Here is a 12,456-nt window from a genome sequence, read left to right as displayed (position 1 = left end):
GCTGGCCCCAGGAGGGAGGAACAGCAGCGGGTGGGTGGACAGCGGGTGGTGGACAGAGGGTGCGTGGACAGCGGGTGGGTGGACAGCGGGTGGGTGGACAGCGGGTGAGTGGACAGTGGATGGTGGACAGCGGGTGGTGGACAGAGAGTGCGTGGACAGCGGGTGGGTGGACAGCGGGTGAGTGGACAGTGGATGGTGGACAGCAGGTGAGTGGACAGCGGGTGCCCTTCCCAGGCCCCCCTGGGCTCTGAACAGAATATGAAGGTGAGGCCAACAGGTGAGCATAGTTTGTGAACACATGAGCAAGACCACCCCTTCCTCGAGAAACTCACGTTCTGGGGGGGCCAGGAAGCAAAGGCACCAGCTGCCTGGAGACAAGACAGGAAGACCCTGAGAGGTGGGCGTCCAGGAGACCCAAAGGGAGGATGGGCCCGGCAGGTGTGGGCGGAGGGCGCATGGAGGGCTCTGGGGTGCTGCATGGGGGCGGGGCACCCTCCTTCAGGGCTGGGAGGGCCGCTCTGATGCAGGTGGAATGGAGGCTGTCCGTGGGGCGGGGGGAGGGGGGGTGGGCAGAGGGGAGGGGGAAGACAGGCAGAGCCACACAAGCCCCGACCCCTGCCCCATCCCGTACTCACTCCGTCCCAGCCCTGCCCAGAGCCCACCCTCTCTTTCAGACCTGTGTCCCAACGTCGTTACCCAGCAGCGCCTGGCCGCCCTGCGGTATCTGTGCTACAAGCGGCTGGTAGAGGTGTGTGGACTGGGGCCCAGGGTGGAGAGGGGCTCCAAGCGAGGCCCGCTGCTGTGCTCCTGGGGCTGCCGCTAGAAAGGCTTGCGCTGGTGTCCACTTTTGCAGAGAAGCGTATCTCGGGAGAGCTGGGCCGAGCATGTGCAGGTGAGTTCAGAGGGTCCCAGTGTGCAAGGCCCCCCCCCCCCCACCGTGGGGCAGGGTCAGAGCGGCCGGGGGTCCAGGATCCTCCTTCACCACTTGTGAACAGAGCTCTCAGGCGCTGGATGAGGAGAGGTTCACCAAGAGGAAATTCTAGACCATCCTCAGGCGCTCTGCTTGCCACGGCTCTGGGCCCCGAGGCCTGGTGAGCCTGAAGACCCCGAGAAAGAGACAGGCGCCCCTTGGGGTGATGTGGGGACACGGAGGGCCAGACTGCGACCCCATGAGGATAGTGGCGTGGACAGTGTCGTCCTGCAGCCTCTGTCCTCAGGCCAGAGCTGGAGTGGGGGTCATCGCAGGTATAGAGCTATCCCCAGCCCCAGGTGAATTGGCCTGGGAGAAGGGTGGGCTCTTGGGGGTCCCGGGTGCCGTGTGCACAGGAGCTCTGCAGTGGTCAGTGGAATGGAGGGGGGTCCCCTCCCTCCTGAGCGCACATGCAGGGCCTGGTGCCTGCGCGGCATCCAGTGGAGGGCAGTGCCGAGCCGCCCCCGGAGTGACCGGGCAGGGGTGGTGAGTCACCGGAGAGGAACGCGGACCCCCAGGCAAGGCCCGGAAGGCCGGTCCCTCCTGGGTGCCAAGGCCGAGCCGTCCGGAAGGGCAGCGGACATCCTGAAGAATGTGAGGGGCTTCCACGTATTGTCCACGTGGGAACCCGCGGCCTGCGGGAAACGGACGGCCTGAGGCTGCTGGGGACAGAGCCGTGTGGGGAGGTGGCCCCGCCTGCCGGCCAGCAGGAGCTCCTCAGGAGGGTGGGGCCCACAGCGACCTGTGACCTCGCAGACACGGACACCCCACCCCCGTCGGGACCCCTGTGGGCCACGTGGGCCTCTTGCGCCCACACCGGGCCTTGCCTCCCTGAGGGCACAGTGGGTGCAGGGGTGTTCCGTGGCCTCACCCTCCCCGGCACCGTGGCCGCCCAGGGGCAGGGGTGAGGAGGTGCAGAGGGGAGATGCTGGTGGTGAGGGCCGGGGCAGACCGTGCTCAGGGAGGCGGTGCGGGTCCCAGGCCCGGGAGCAGGCCATTGAGCAGAGCCGCGGTGTTGGGCGGGAGCTCGTGCGTGCGGAGAAAGGCCGAGGTGGAGTGGGTAGCAGGATGGGCCGTGGGCTCAGGATGGCGACCCTTCACTCTGACACGTCCAGGCCCCTCAGCACCTTGGTTCAAGCCAGCTCGGTCACCATGGAGCCTCAGTCATAGGAACTGCTGGTCTTCAGAGGACAGCCACCTGCTTATGAAGGGCTCAGGGCGGGTCTGGGGGGGGGCGGTCAGGACGAGGTCTGAGTCGGGGTCAGGGCCGGGTCCGAGGGGTGGAGAGATCAGGGCTGGGTCTGGCAGGGGTGGGTGTCCGAGGCGGGGAGGCAGGGCCAGTCTGAGGGGCAGACCTGGGTCTGGGGGCTGCCTGGATGGGCCCGAGCCCTTGGGGCAGACCAGGCGAGCAGCCCATACCCCGTCCCCAGAGCCTGGCCGGGCAGGACCAGTGGCTACAGGAGCAGCTGCTGCAGCTGCTGGCATCTCACGACGACGCGGCCCTGGTCGCCCAGTGTGCCCTGGACCTCCTGCTGCCCGAGGAGCGACTCCCGGCCTCGGTGGCCGCAGAGCTCCGCCAACTCAGGATTCAGGAGAGGTGAGCGTCCCCAGGCTCAGAGGCCCACAAGGAGGACGCCCTTGGGCCCCCGCCCTCGAAAGTGGCCATAAGTCATACGTGCTGGTGGTTTGGGAATTAGAAGCGCGGGAGAGCCGAGTAGGGGCGCAGGCAGAATGCAGACACACAGCAGGAGGCAGGCGGGTCAGCCCCTTGGGTGCTAGCGAGACCCCATGGCCAGATCCCTCAGCCGGCCAGATACTCCCAGGGGCCTGAGGACCCGGCCGCCTGCAGTCTGCGAGGGCAGAGGCGTGGGGAGCAGACTGCGTAGACCCCGGCCCACGCACGGGCCCTGAGCACTCCCCTGCCCCAGGGTCCAGGCCGGGCTGTGCTGTGGGGTGCCCTGGTGGGGATGGTGCTGCAGCTCTGCTCCTCCCCAGGACAGCTGAGGCCCCTCTGGAGGACGGGAAGGACGATTACTACCAGCTGCCCATCCCCAGGGAGCACCTCCACTTCCTGGCCTCGTGGGAGGACCTGGCCAGGCACCAGGAGGAGCTCCTGCAGGTGGGTGCCTGACTCCCGCAGGCAGCCGGCTTCGGGGGCTGCTCACCAAGGCCTCCTGGGGCTCTGTCCACACCGGGCACTCTGGCTTAAGGACTCCGGGCCTGAGTCCTGAGCATCGGTGTGGCGCTTGACTCCTTGTGTGGGCACTCGCAGGGCCGGTCCAGCTCTCCCCACAGAGGCCGCCTCCCCTGGACATCAGCCCTCAGGCGGCCAGGCAGGTTGGCGTGTCCTCCTCCCGGTCTTTGGCTGTGCCGTTCACGCCAGCCCCTCTGTCTGCAGCCCGGCCAGGTGGTCGGCATGGACCTGGAGTGGAGGCCCTCGTTCGGAGCCGGGGGCCGGCCCCGGGCGTCGCTCATGCAGGTGGCCGTGGAGGGCCGCGTGTTCCTGCTGGACCTGCCCCGGCTCTCAAGTCCAGCAGGAGGGCAGGCGCCCCAGGCCTTCTTCCGGCTGGTGTCCCGGCTGCTCACGGACCCCTCCATCACCAAGCTGGGTGAGCGCAGCCCCCGGCCCCGCGCCACAGCCCTGCCTGCCCAGGGGAGGGTGTCAGGGTGAGGCCAGGGCCCCTTCCTTGGGTGCCCATCACAGCGACGGCCCCCACCCACAGGTTATGGGTTGGCGGGGGACCTGCGGAGCTTGGGTGCCTCCTGCCCGGCCCTGGCCCAGGCCGAGAAGCAGCTGCGGGGCAGCGTGGACCTGCTGCAGGTGCACAGGCAGGTCAGCGATGAGGGGATGCTGGGGGTGGGGGGCTCCCTGCTGTGCTCAGCTGCCTGCACAGCGATACCGGGGCAGGGGTCTCACCTCAGGCTGGCGGGGTGTCTGTGGGCCGGGACTTGGCCTCGGCCTCTCTATGCCTTCTGGGCTGGCCCCGGCCCTGCTCCCTGGCCACAGGTCACCAGGGACCCGGGGCACAGGGTCCCCCAGGGAGGCCGTGTCACCACACGTCCCCACGTTTCCCCAGAACCAGCCCGGCTCTGCCTACCACCCCCCACCCCAGGAGCTCTCAGCACACACCCTTGGGGCTGAAGGCGTTGGCCCGAGCTGACCAGTGGGCGGGTAACCACAGCCCCGAGACCTTGACACAGCCTGCCTTGGCCGCTAGCGCTCTCCTCCTGCGGCCCTGTCCGCCATGGAGGACACAGGGCCTGTCCCAGGGCTCCTCGTGGGGCAGCCAAGGCACGTGCGGTGGCCGTCCTCCCTCTGGGACGGGCCCCTCACCCCCAAGGGGTGCTGTCTTACAGATGCGGGCAGCAGACAGGCCAGCCCCAGGTGTGGATGGGGCCGCAGGGCCACGGGGCCTCAGCCTCCTGGTGCAGCAGGTGCTGGGCAAGCCCCTGGACAAGATGCAGCAGCTTTCCAACTGGGACCGGCGGCCACTGTGTGAGGGGCAGCTGGTCTACGCAGGTGGGCGCCCCCCGCACCCCTGCCCCGCACCCCCGATTGTCCCCACACTGGAGGCTGAGGCTGACCTTGCCTGTCCCAGCCGCTGATGCCTACTGCCTGCTGGAGGTGTACTGGGCTCTGTGCAGAGAGCCTGCGCGCTTCCACCTGTCGGGGGACCTGGCCAGGAGCCTGAGGCTGGGACGCGGTGAGAGAGTGGGGCCTGGGGAGCTGCCGCCCCTTCAGAAGGCCTTGACCTCGCCCCAGCAGGTAGGCGAAGCCCGCCAGGACTCCTTTATCACAATTCCTACGGGGAGATCCCTGTCCTTAGAACTGGGACCTTACAGGGTTGGAGACCGGTGTGGGTGTGGGGTGTCGGGGAGAGCCGTCCAGAGGGCTTGTGTCCCGCACGCTGGACCCTCTGCCGGGAAGGAAGGAGAGCAGAGCCGCGGGTTAGCTTCCTAAAGGAGGAGGGGTCTCAACGGTCTCCTGACACCAGGTCTGGCGTGCCCCCTGCCAAGGTCTAGGGCAGCCTCTGGCCGTGTCCCCGTGTGCCCCAGGGACCCAGGCCCTGCTCCAGCGTGCACACGACCACCCCCCCAGGAGAGGTGTGCCGGCTCCCCTTGGGGCCCAGCTTTTCTGCTGTTTTCTGCACTGAGTACATGTTGCTCAGGACGAGCTGACCTCACGGCCCTTGGGACCCTCGCTCCCCACCGGGTCCAGGGTGGGCCAGACGGGCCACGGCTGCTGAGCGGGGCTGTGTTGCAGGTGCCCGCGGGTGAGGACGCGGCCCCTGAGGTCCCGGCCAGGGCCTTCCGCGTGGTGTGTGACAGCATGCTGCAGGGGCTGGCGCGGAGACTCCGCTGTCTGGGCATCGATGTGCTGGTGCTGGCCACGGGCGAGGACCACCGCAGGGCCGCCGAGGTGAGCAGGCCTCCCGCGTCCGCTGGCAGAGGGGGCAGTGTCTGGGGTGGCCGCAGGGCCCCAGCTGCATGGACCCCCACGCCACTGGGGCAGAGGTCGGGGCCCCCCTGGATGCCGGGGTGGAGACATTTATGGCTCCGGCACCTGTGGTCTGCAGGCCTGGAGCCCTTGAAGATCCTTTGGGGGGTGGCCTGACACAGGCAGACTCAGGGTAGTCCTGGCCCCCTCGCTGTCTTTTGGCCCCTGCAAATGCTGTGTGCCCGTGAGGCCCTCCCCTCCTCCGAGAAGCAGGTGCTCACAACACCGCTGGAGGCACAAACCCCCCAGGGCCCTGCAGAAACCCCAGCAGGGCTCTCAGAATCCAGGGGTTAGAACATGGCTGGTAAGCGTTTTCTACCAGGTTTCCTGAGATGTGATTTACGCACCACACGATTTACAGTGTACAATTGTACATTCCCAGAGCTGTGCAGCCATCACCACAGTCAATCTTAAACCACTTTCTTCACCCGTGAAGTTGTCCCCCGCGCCCCCTCCCCAGCGCTTGGCAGCCTGGCTTCGGTCTCCGGGGAGCCGCCTGTTGCGGACACTGCATGTCAATGGACTCGTGCACGTGGCCTTTCGGGCCTGGCTTCTTTTACAAGCGTGATGTTTTCTGGGCTCAGCTATGTTGTAGCATCTGTCAGCGCTTCACTCCTTTTTACTACCAAATAACGTTCCATCGGATGGACCGCAGTGGATCCATCCACCCGGCCGCTGATAGACGCTCGGGCTGTTTCCACCCTCGTCTGCTGTGACTCGTGCAGCTGTGAAAGAGCAGAGGAGGCTGGGTCACAACTTGGACTTTTAATATGTGGTTTCTTTTATGAATTTGAACACATTCTTCTGGAAGGGGTCCCCAGGCTCACCAGGTGGGTGGCCGGAGCACAGAGCTGGCCAGGGGCCCTGGGACTGCAGAGCTGTGGGGCGTCGTCAGCAGTGGCCCTTCCCTCCACACTCCACACTGCCAGCCGGGTCCTCCCAGCAGCCCCCACCCCCAGTAATGAGGAAGCTGGGGCCGGAAGAGCAGAGGGGATCTGCCCGGGGCTGCAGGGGGAAGCCGGGAGCCTCCCGTGCTGGCCCCACGTCTGTGCGAGGATGTCCACTCTCCCCAGCCCTGGCCCCTCACAGCCGTCTCTTCCAGTCGCCTGGTCCTGGTGCCCAGGGGAGCAGGATGTGGTCGTGCCTAGGGTGGCTCTGGACGCCGTCCCTGTCGGAAACCCCTCTGTCCCCAACCAGGGTTGTTTCTAGCTTATGGGGGCAAGACTAGGACGGCCAGCCTGGCATCTCGAGGACCGCAGACCAGGCGTCAGTGGTCACGGGACCCAGGGAGGAGGGGCCTTCCCAACTGGCCCCGAGAGTACCCCGGTCTCCAGCAGACGGAAGGCAGGGTTTGGCCCCTAGTCTGCACCTGCACTCCCACGTTACCCTCTGAAGTTTTACATGATGCGGCCCAAGGGAGTTGCAGGTGTGATTTACTTGTCAGCTGACCTCAAAGGGGCTGCCCCGGAGGGAGGACCTTGGATTATATGGGTGGAGCTAGCGTCACCGCGTGAGCCCTTGATGGCAGAAACGGAAGGCAATTCAGACTAAAGCACAGGAAGGCTGCGGCGTGGGCCTCAGGGCGAGGAGGCGGACCTCCATCCAGCAGCCCCCGGACTGGATCCTGCGGCACCGAAGGAGCCTGGAAGTGGGTTCGTCACCAGAGCCGGGCCGCCGGGACCGGAGCACCGGGGGTCCTGTGCGTGAGCCCCTGGGGCCCGCCCGCTCCCACCCCACAGAGCTGAGTGTGAGTTCATGCTCAAGTGGCTGTGGCCACGTTAGAAAATCAGTATATCTGGGAGCCAGGGGTGCAGCGCTGCTGCGATGATGCCTCAGACGCGGGAGATGGAGCAGCCGGAGAGGCTGGGGAAGTGCTGGGGTCGCGACGGCCCAGACGGAGCAGAGTGGGCAGCCGAGCAGGGGGTGGACTGGAGCTAGGGGTTCAGACCTCCAGCCATCGCAGATGTTCAGAACATCGCAGCCCATGAGGCCACGGGCCCAGGGCCCTCCCAAGGGGTGTGAGAGGGGGACCGAGGTGCTTATTCCTGGGGTTGGAGCTGCAGCTCGAGCCCCTGCGTTACAGACGGACTTTACCCACGTCTCCCGTGAGGCTTTTAACTTGTCCCCTCAGCCTTGTGGTCGGAGGTCCCAGGGCCTCGTCCTCAGTGCCCACCCTGCGGGGGTGGGACGGTTTACTGCCACCCGCGAGTGGTGCTCGGGGCAGCATTCTGGGCCAGGGGCGACTGCGCACTTCTCACACCTGTGATGGTCTTGGGTGCGGCTGGAGCCCTGAGAGCATCTTCCGGGTAGGACGTCTCTAGCCGTGGGAGCTGCTGTGTCCCTTTGGCCATTTACATTTTTTCTTCCGTGGATCTTTCCCAATCACGCGTTTCCCCGTCCAGACCCCCCGAGTGGATGAACTGGCTGTTCGGTATAGAAGGGCTACACTGTGGGTTTTGACTCCTATGATGAGCGCTGTTAACACTCAAACATTTTTTAAAGAAAGGCAGCGCTGCTGGTGAGGGAAGGGAGGAGGGTTCTGCCACGCGGGGCAGAGGCCCGGCGCTATGTCCACGCTTGCGGGCAGTAGACCTTTCAAGGATGAGCCGGGGCGCCAGCCAAGCCGCACTGAGGTGCACCCTGGGCCTCCTGCTGCTTGGGCTCAAGTGTGAGAGGACGGAGTCCGCTGAGCAAAGAGCCGTCGGCAAAGAGGAGCTGGGGCGTGATGTCTGGGGAGGTTCTCAGCCCGTCTGGATGGAGGAAGATGCCAGCGTTCAGTGGTGGCTTCCCCGGGCATGGCCTGAGCAGAAGCTGGGGGGCACATGGCCAGGCCGGGCAGCCACCCTGGCAGGAGCCAGACTGGGGAGCAAGTGCACGCACGGACAGTGGCGCAGAGTCTGCCCCGACGGAGCCCCCGCCGCCGCCTTCGTCCTCGGCTGGCTCCTTGCAGTAGGTCTCTGTGTGCCTCCAGGCGGTCCTGCTGCTCTGGGGACCCCGACGGATACAGACGTGGGGAGAGAAGTGCGTCCAGAAGAGTCTCCAGGAAGTGATTTCTGAGCAGTTCTGGGGTCTCTGGGACTGATCTGCTAATCCGGTAGACTTAGGGCACTGAGGACCGGTCTGCAGGGGTAAAGAGGCCACTGGTGGGCCATGCTGTGATGTGGCCAAGCTCCTTGGAACATGGCTGGGGTTCCCCGTGGAGGCCCTACAGAAGGAGAGCCCAAGGGGCTGGCCAGTGGCCGGGAGGGCCCAGGAGGAAGCCCCTCAGTCCTGGGGCCGCGGTGCTGAGGCAGCTCAGAACCACACCCGGGGCTCCATCCCGTGAGCCGCTGGATGACAACACACAGGTTACACTCGCGGTCGCTGCTTCACCGTCCATTTTGCCAGTCTCGTCGGCAGGAAGTCGCATCTCGCTGCACTTTCGCTCGCCCTCCTCCGAATATCAGTGAAGCTGAGCATCCTTCCACACGCTCGTTCGCTGCTTGTGTCCCTGTCCTGTGAGGTGCCCCGGGCAGAAAGTAGCAGGCCTGACCCTGGGCTGGGAAGGCCCGCTGGCACAGATGGTCCGGCCGGTAAACAGCTGATGGAAAACTTGCCCCGAATGGTGGGAGGGGCTCATTGTGCCCCAGCTGTCCAGACAGTGTGGTCTGCCTAGACGCCTGCTTCCCTTCCAGGTTGCAGAGGGTGCCTGGGTGACTGAACCGCAGCGCACACCATGGGTGCTGAGTCACTAATGCATCTGCCCGGTGACGCGTGTTGCGGTGGCCGGCGCAGGGGGGACTCAGCACAGGCCGACTCCACCAGGCAGGCTCCGGGGCTTGAGTGGTTTCCTCTGTGCTTTGCCCAGGTGCTTTCCGTAAGCTGGTTCTGCTTTCTGTCCTTCCCTGATGGTGTGCTGAGTCCTTCCAGCGAATCCCCGGACCTGTGGATGGTGTGGGGACCCTGCTGCCGCTCTGTCCTCCTCCCTCTGGCCTCAGTTCATCTTGGCATCTGCAGGGGGAGCCCCACCTCGCTCTCCCTCCGCCTCCACCTTCCCGTGGTGGTCTGGAAACAGCCCCTCCGTGGGCTTTGCTTGGATCTCGTTGACACTGTGAGCCAGGGTGGGGACAGTGACATGTCATCACGTCGAGTCCTCTGTGCGTGAGTGTTGGTCTCGCTCTTCTGCGAGGGTTCCACGCACGTTTTGTAAGCTCTCCACGAAGCCCTGCCACGTCTGTGAGGTTTCACCCCAGGAACCTTCTGCTTTGTTGCCACGACGCGCGGTGCTGCTTGCTTTTCTGCGGATACACAGAACTGCAGTGGACCTTTAGTTCTTAGTTGGCTGAGCGTTGATCCTACATCTGGAAACCTTGCAAAAGTCTCCTAAATTCTACTGAATTGACTCAGTTCTTGGGGTTCTCTTTGTGGACATATCTTCTGCAAACAGGTTGGTTTCATTCCTTCCTCTCCAGTCTGTGTGGGTCTCTTTCTTTCCCTTATCCTGTCCCAGTGGTCGAGGCCTCCAAGGTGCAGTTGACTAGGTGGTGACCGTGGCCGTCTGTCTCAGTTCTGACTTGACAGGGAATGTTCCTCCGTGAACCACGGTGGTTGCCAGGCCCCCACACCAGGCTGGGGAGGCTCCCCGGGTGCCATATCCGCGGCACATTTCATCATGAAAGAAGCTGAATCCTACCTGATGCTTTCTCTGCAGCCATTGAGAGCATCCCTGTGACCTGTGCACGTGACGAACCTTTTCAGTCTGGACCCAGCCTAGCCAGCATGTCACGCGGCTGGGTCTGCCTCCAGGACTGTGTCTGACACAGAACTTCTCTTCCTCACCATCTTCTCTTCCACCTCATAAACAAGCTGGGAGTTTTTCCTCCTCTCTGCTTTCTGCTGCTTTGAGTAACATGTAGATTATCCTCTCAAACATTGGCCAACTTCCTGCAAGGCCTCCTCAGCCTGGTGTTTCAGGGGGGAGGCGTTTCCAGGAGTCTTTGATTCTTTCTTATTTAATAATTTTAGGACTACTTAGTTGTCTGCATCTTCTTGAGTCACTTGGTAGTCCGTACCTCTTTCTGGATGTGCCCATTTCACAGAGTGTTTAACATACGTGGTGGTGTCCGGCTCCTCTGTGAAAGCTCCGTGGTACCTGCAGGTGGTCAGCTTCATTCTGATTGCTGCTCACTCGTGCTCCCCCTCTTTCCTGATCACACAGAGGTTTGTCAATTTACTAAGTCTTTTCAAATAACTAGTATTTGGCTTTGTTGATCCTTTCTATTTCATTCTTGTGTTTTTTGTCTCATTAATTTCTCTTCTTATCTTTACAGTTTCCTTCCTTTTGCTTGCTTGGGGTTATTTCCAAGCGGAGTGTTTAGCTCTTTAATTTTCAGCCTTTTAAATTTTATGATGTAAACATTCAAGGCAATAAAGTTTTCTTGAAGTACGTTTTCGCTGCATTCCATCCGTTTTGATATGTAGTATTTTCATTACTTTTTAGTTCTAATAATTTTTGAGCGTCTGTTATAATTACTTATTTGACTTGAGTTCTTTGAAAGGCTGTTTTTCAGTTTCAGAAAGCTTGGGGTTTGGGAGATTTTTAGTTATCTTTTAAAAATCAATTTCTAACCTATCTGAATTGTAGCCTGTATACTGCTGATTTAGATATCTGTGAAGACTTGCTTCGTAGTCAAGCAGACGATCCTTTTTATAAATGTTCCATGTGGACTTTAAAAGGCCACAGTCTCCTCCAGCCATGTTCATTTCCCTCTCTTGCTCTCACACGCTCAATAGGTCAAGCTTACTTAATGTTTGCTCAAGTCTTGTGTATCTTGTTTGGTTGTTTTTCTGCCTGCTTCTGTCAAAGACCTCGACAGTGGGTTCACCAAGTTCTCCTTGTAGTCATGTCAGTATCTGCTTAATATGTTTTAAAGTTGTTATTAGGTGCACATGCATACAACTTTTAGAATTCTTATATCTTCCTGTTGAGTGAAATCTTTTACAATTATGAGGTGAACCTCTTTGGCTCTAGTACTGCTCTTTGCAGTAAAGTCTATTTGAACTAATATTAATACCATTTCTCCAGCATTCTTTGGTTAGTATTTGTATATCCTTTTCTCACCCTTTTGCTTTCAACCTTTCTTTGCTCTTATTAGGTGTATTACTGTACTTAAAAACTGCTTCTAGATGGATTTTTAAAAATCTAGTCTGACAGTCTTTGCTTTTCAACCAATTTAATCCAAACCAAGTTTAATCCATTTACATTTATTGTAATTACTGATATAATTTGTGTTTAGTTGTACTATATAACTTGTGCTTTCTATTTCTCCTACTTCTTCTGATCTTTTTTCCCTTTATTTCTTATATTTTTTTGTCTTTTTCATCCTTGTTTCTATTTTTTTCCTCTATTAGTTTGAAAGTTATAAATTCTATTTCTGTTCTTTTAGTGATTGGCCTAGAGATTTTAACATTTATTTCTGAGTTGACAATGTCTAAAGTTAAAATTAATCCAGGAATTTTAGGTCAATTTAGCTTTCTTGCCTGCTTTCCGTTTTACCTGCTATTATTTTCCAGTATTTTTAACACATTGTGGTTTTTCTTAGTTCTAAAAATTAGACATCATTAAATCTGTTTTATGTATTCCGTCCCTTTTCGCGTTTATGATGTATGGACAGCCACATGCACTCCAAGAAAAAGCAGGCTCTTTTTCACTAAAAGAACTTCCTTTGCTATGACCTTTCATTGGGGCCATTTTTCCCTGAAAACTCTGTTTCCTCTCTCTTCTGAAAAAGAATGTTGCGGGGTTTATAGCTATAGCTTGACAGAACTCCGATAAGAGTCCACTGTCTCTTGCACCTGTCATTGCTGTTGGGACGTCTGCCTTTCGTTCTTGTCACTCCTGGTTTTACTCTCGACTGCCCTTTTGTTTGGGTCTTTCCTCATATTTACTTCAGTTGTGTGTGTTTGTTTTTAATTTTTTATTAATCACATAGATATATATTTGTTACCA

At 60.1% G+C, this 12,456-nt stretch overlaps 1 protein-coding gene across 11 annotated transcripts in view; it reads left to right on the top strand.

Moving 5' to 3' along the window:
• EXD3 (exonuclease 3'-5' domain containing 3) overlaps window positions 1–12,456 on the top strand; it is a 74,679-nt gene that overhangs the window by 44,239 nt on the left and 17,984 nt on the right. For 10 of the 11 annotated variants that reach the window (XR_003790642.1, XR_003790641.1, XR_003790640.1 and 7 more), the window contains 9 exons: window positions 675–748; window positions 854–892; window positions 2,401–2,567; window positions 2,966–3,089; window positions 3,369–3,579; window positions 3,694–3,803; window positions 4,328–4,490; window positions 4,570–4,736; window positions 5,235–5,390. Coding sequence is in view for 4 of the 11 variants with exons in the window: in XM_029201537.1 (XP_029057370.1) it covers window positions 675–748; window positions 854–892; window positions 2,401–2,567; window positions 2,966–3,089; window positions 3,369–3,579; window positions 3,694–3,803; window positions 4,328–4,490; window positions 4,570–4,736; window positions 5,235–5,390 (1,211 nt within the window). In the remaining 7 variants the exon portion in view is untranslated. Of the gene's footprint in view, window positions 1–674; window positions 749–853; window positions 893–2,400; window positions 2,568–2,965; window positions 3,090–3,368; window positions 3,580–3,693; window positions 3,804–4,327; window positions 4,491–4,569; window positions 4,737–5,234; window positions 5,391–5,850; window positions 11,686–12,456 lie in introns of those variants that run through there. The other variant, XM_029201539.1, reaches the window with a different exon arrangement.

The sequence above is a fragment of the Monodon monoceros genome, unplaced genomic scaffold, assembly GCF_005190385.1.
Source record: "Monodon monoceros isolate NGI ecotype Baffin Bay Population unplaced genomic scaffold, NGI_Narwhal_1 Super_Scaffold_5, whole genome shotgun sequence".
Lineage (NCBI taxonomy): Eukaryota > Metazoa > Chordata > Mammalia > Artiodactyla > Monodontidae > Monodon > Monodon monoceros.
This window is presented reverse-complemented; position numbering and strand designations above follow the sequence as displayed.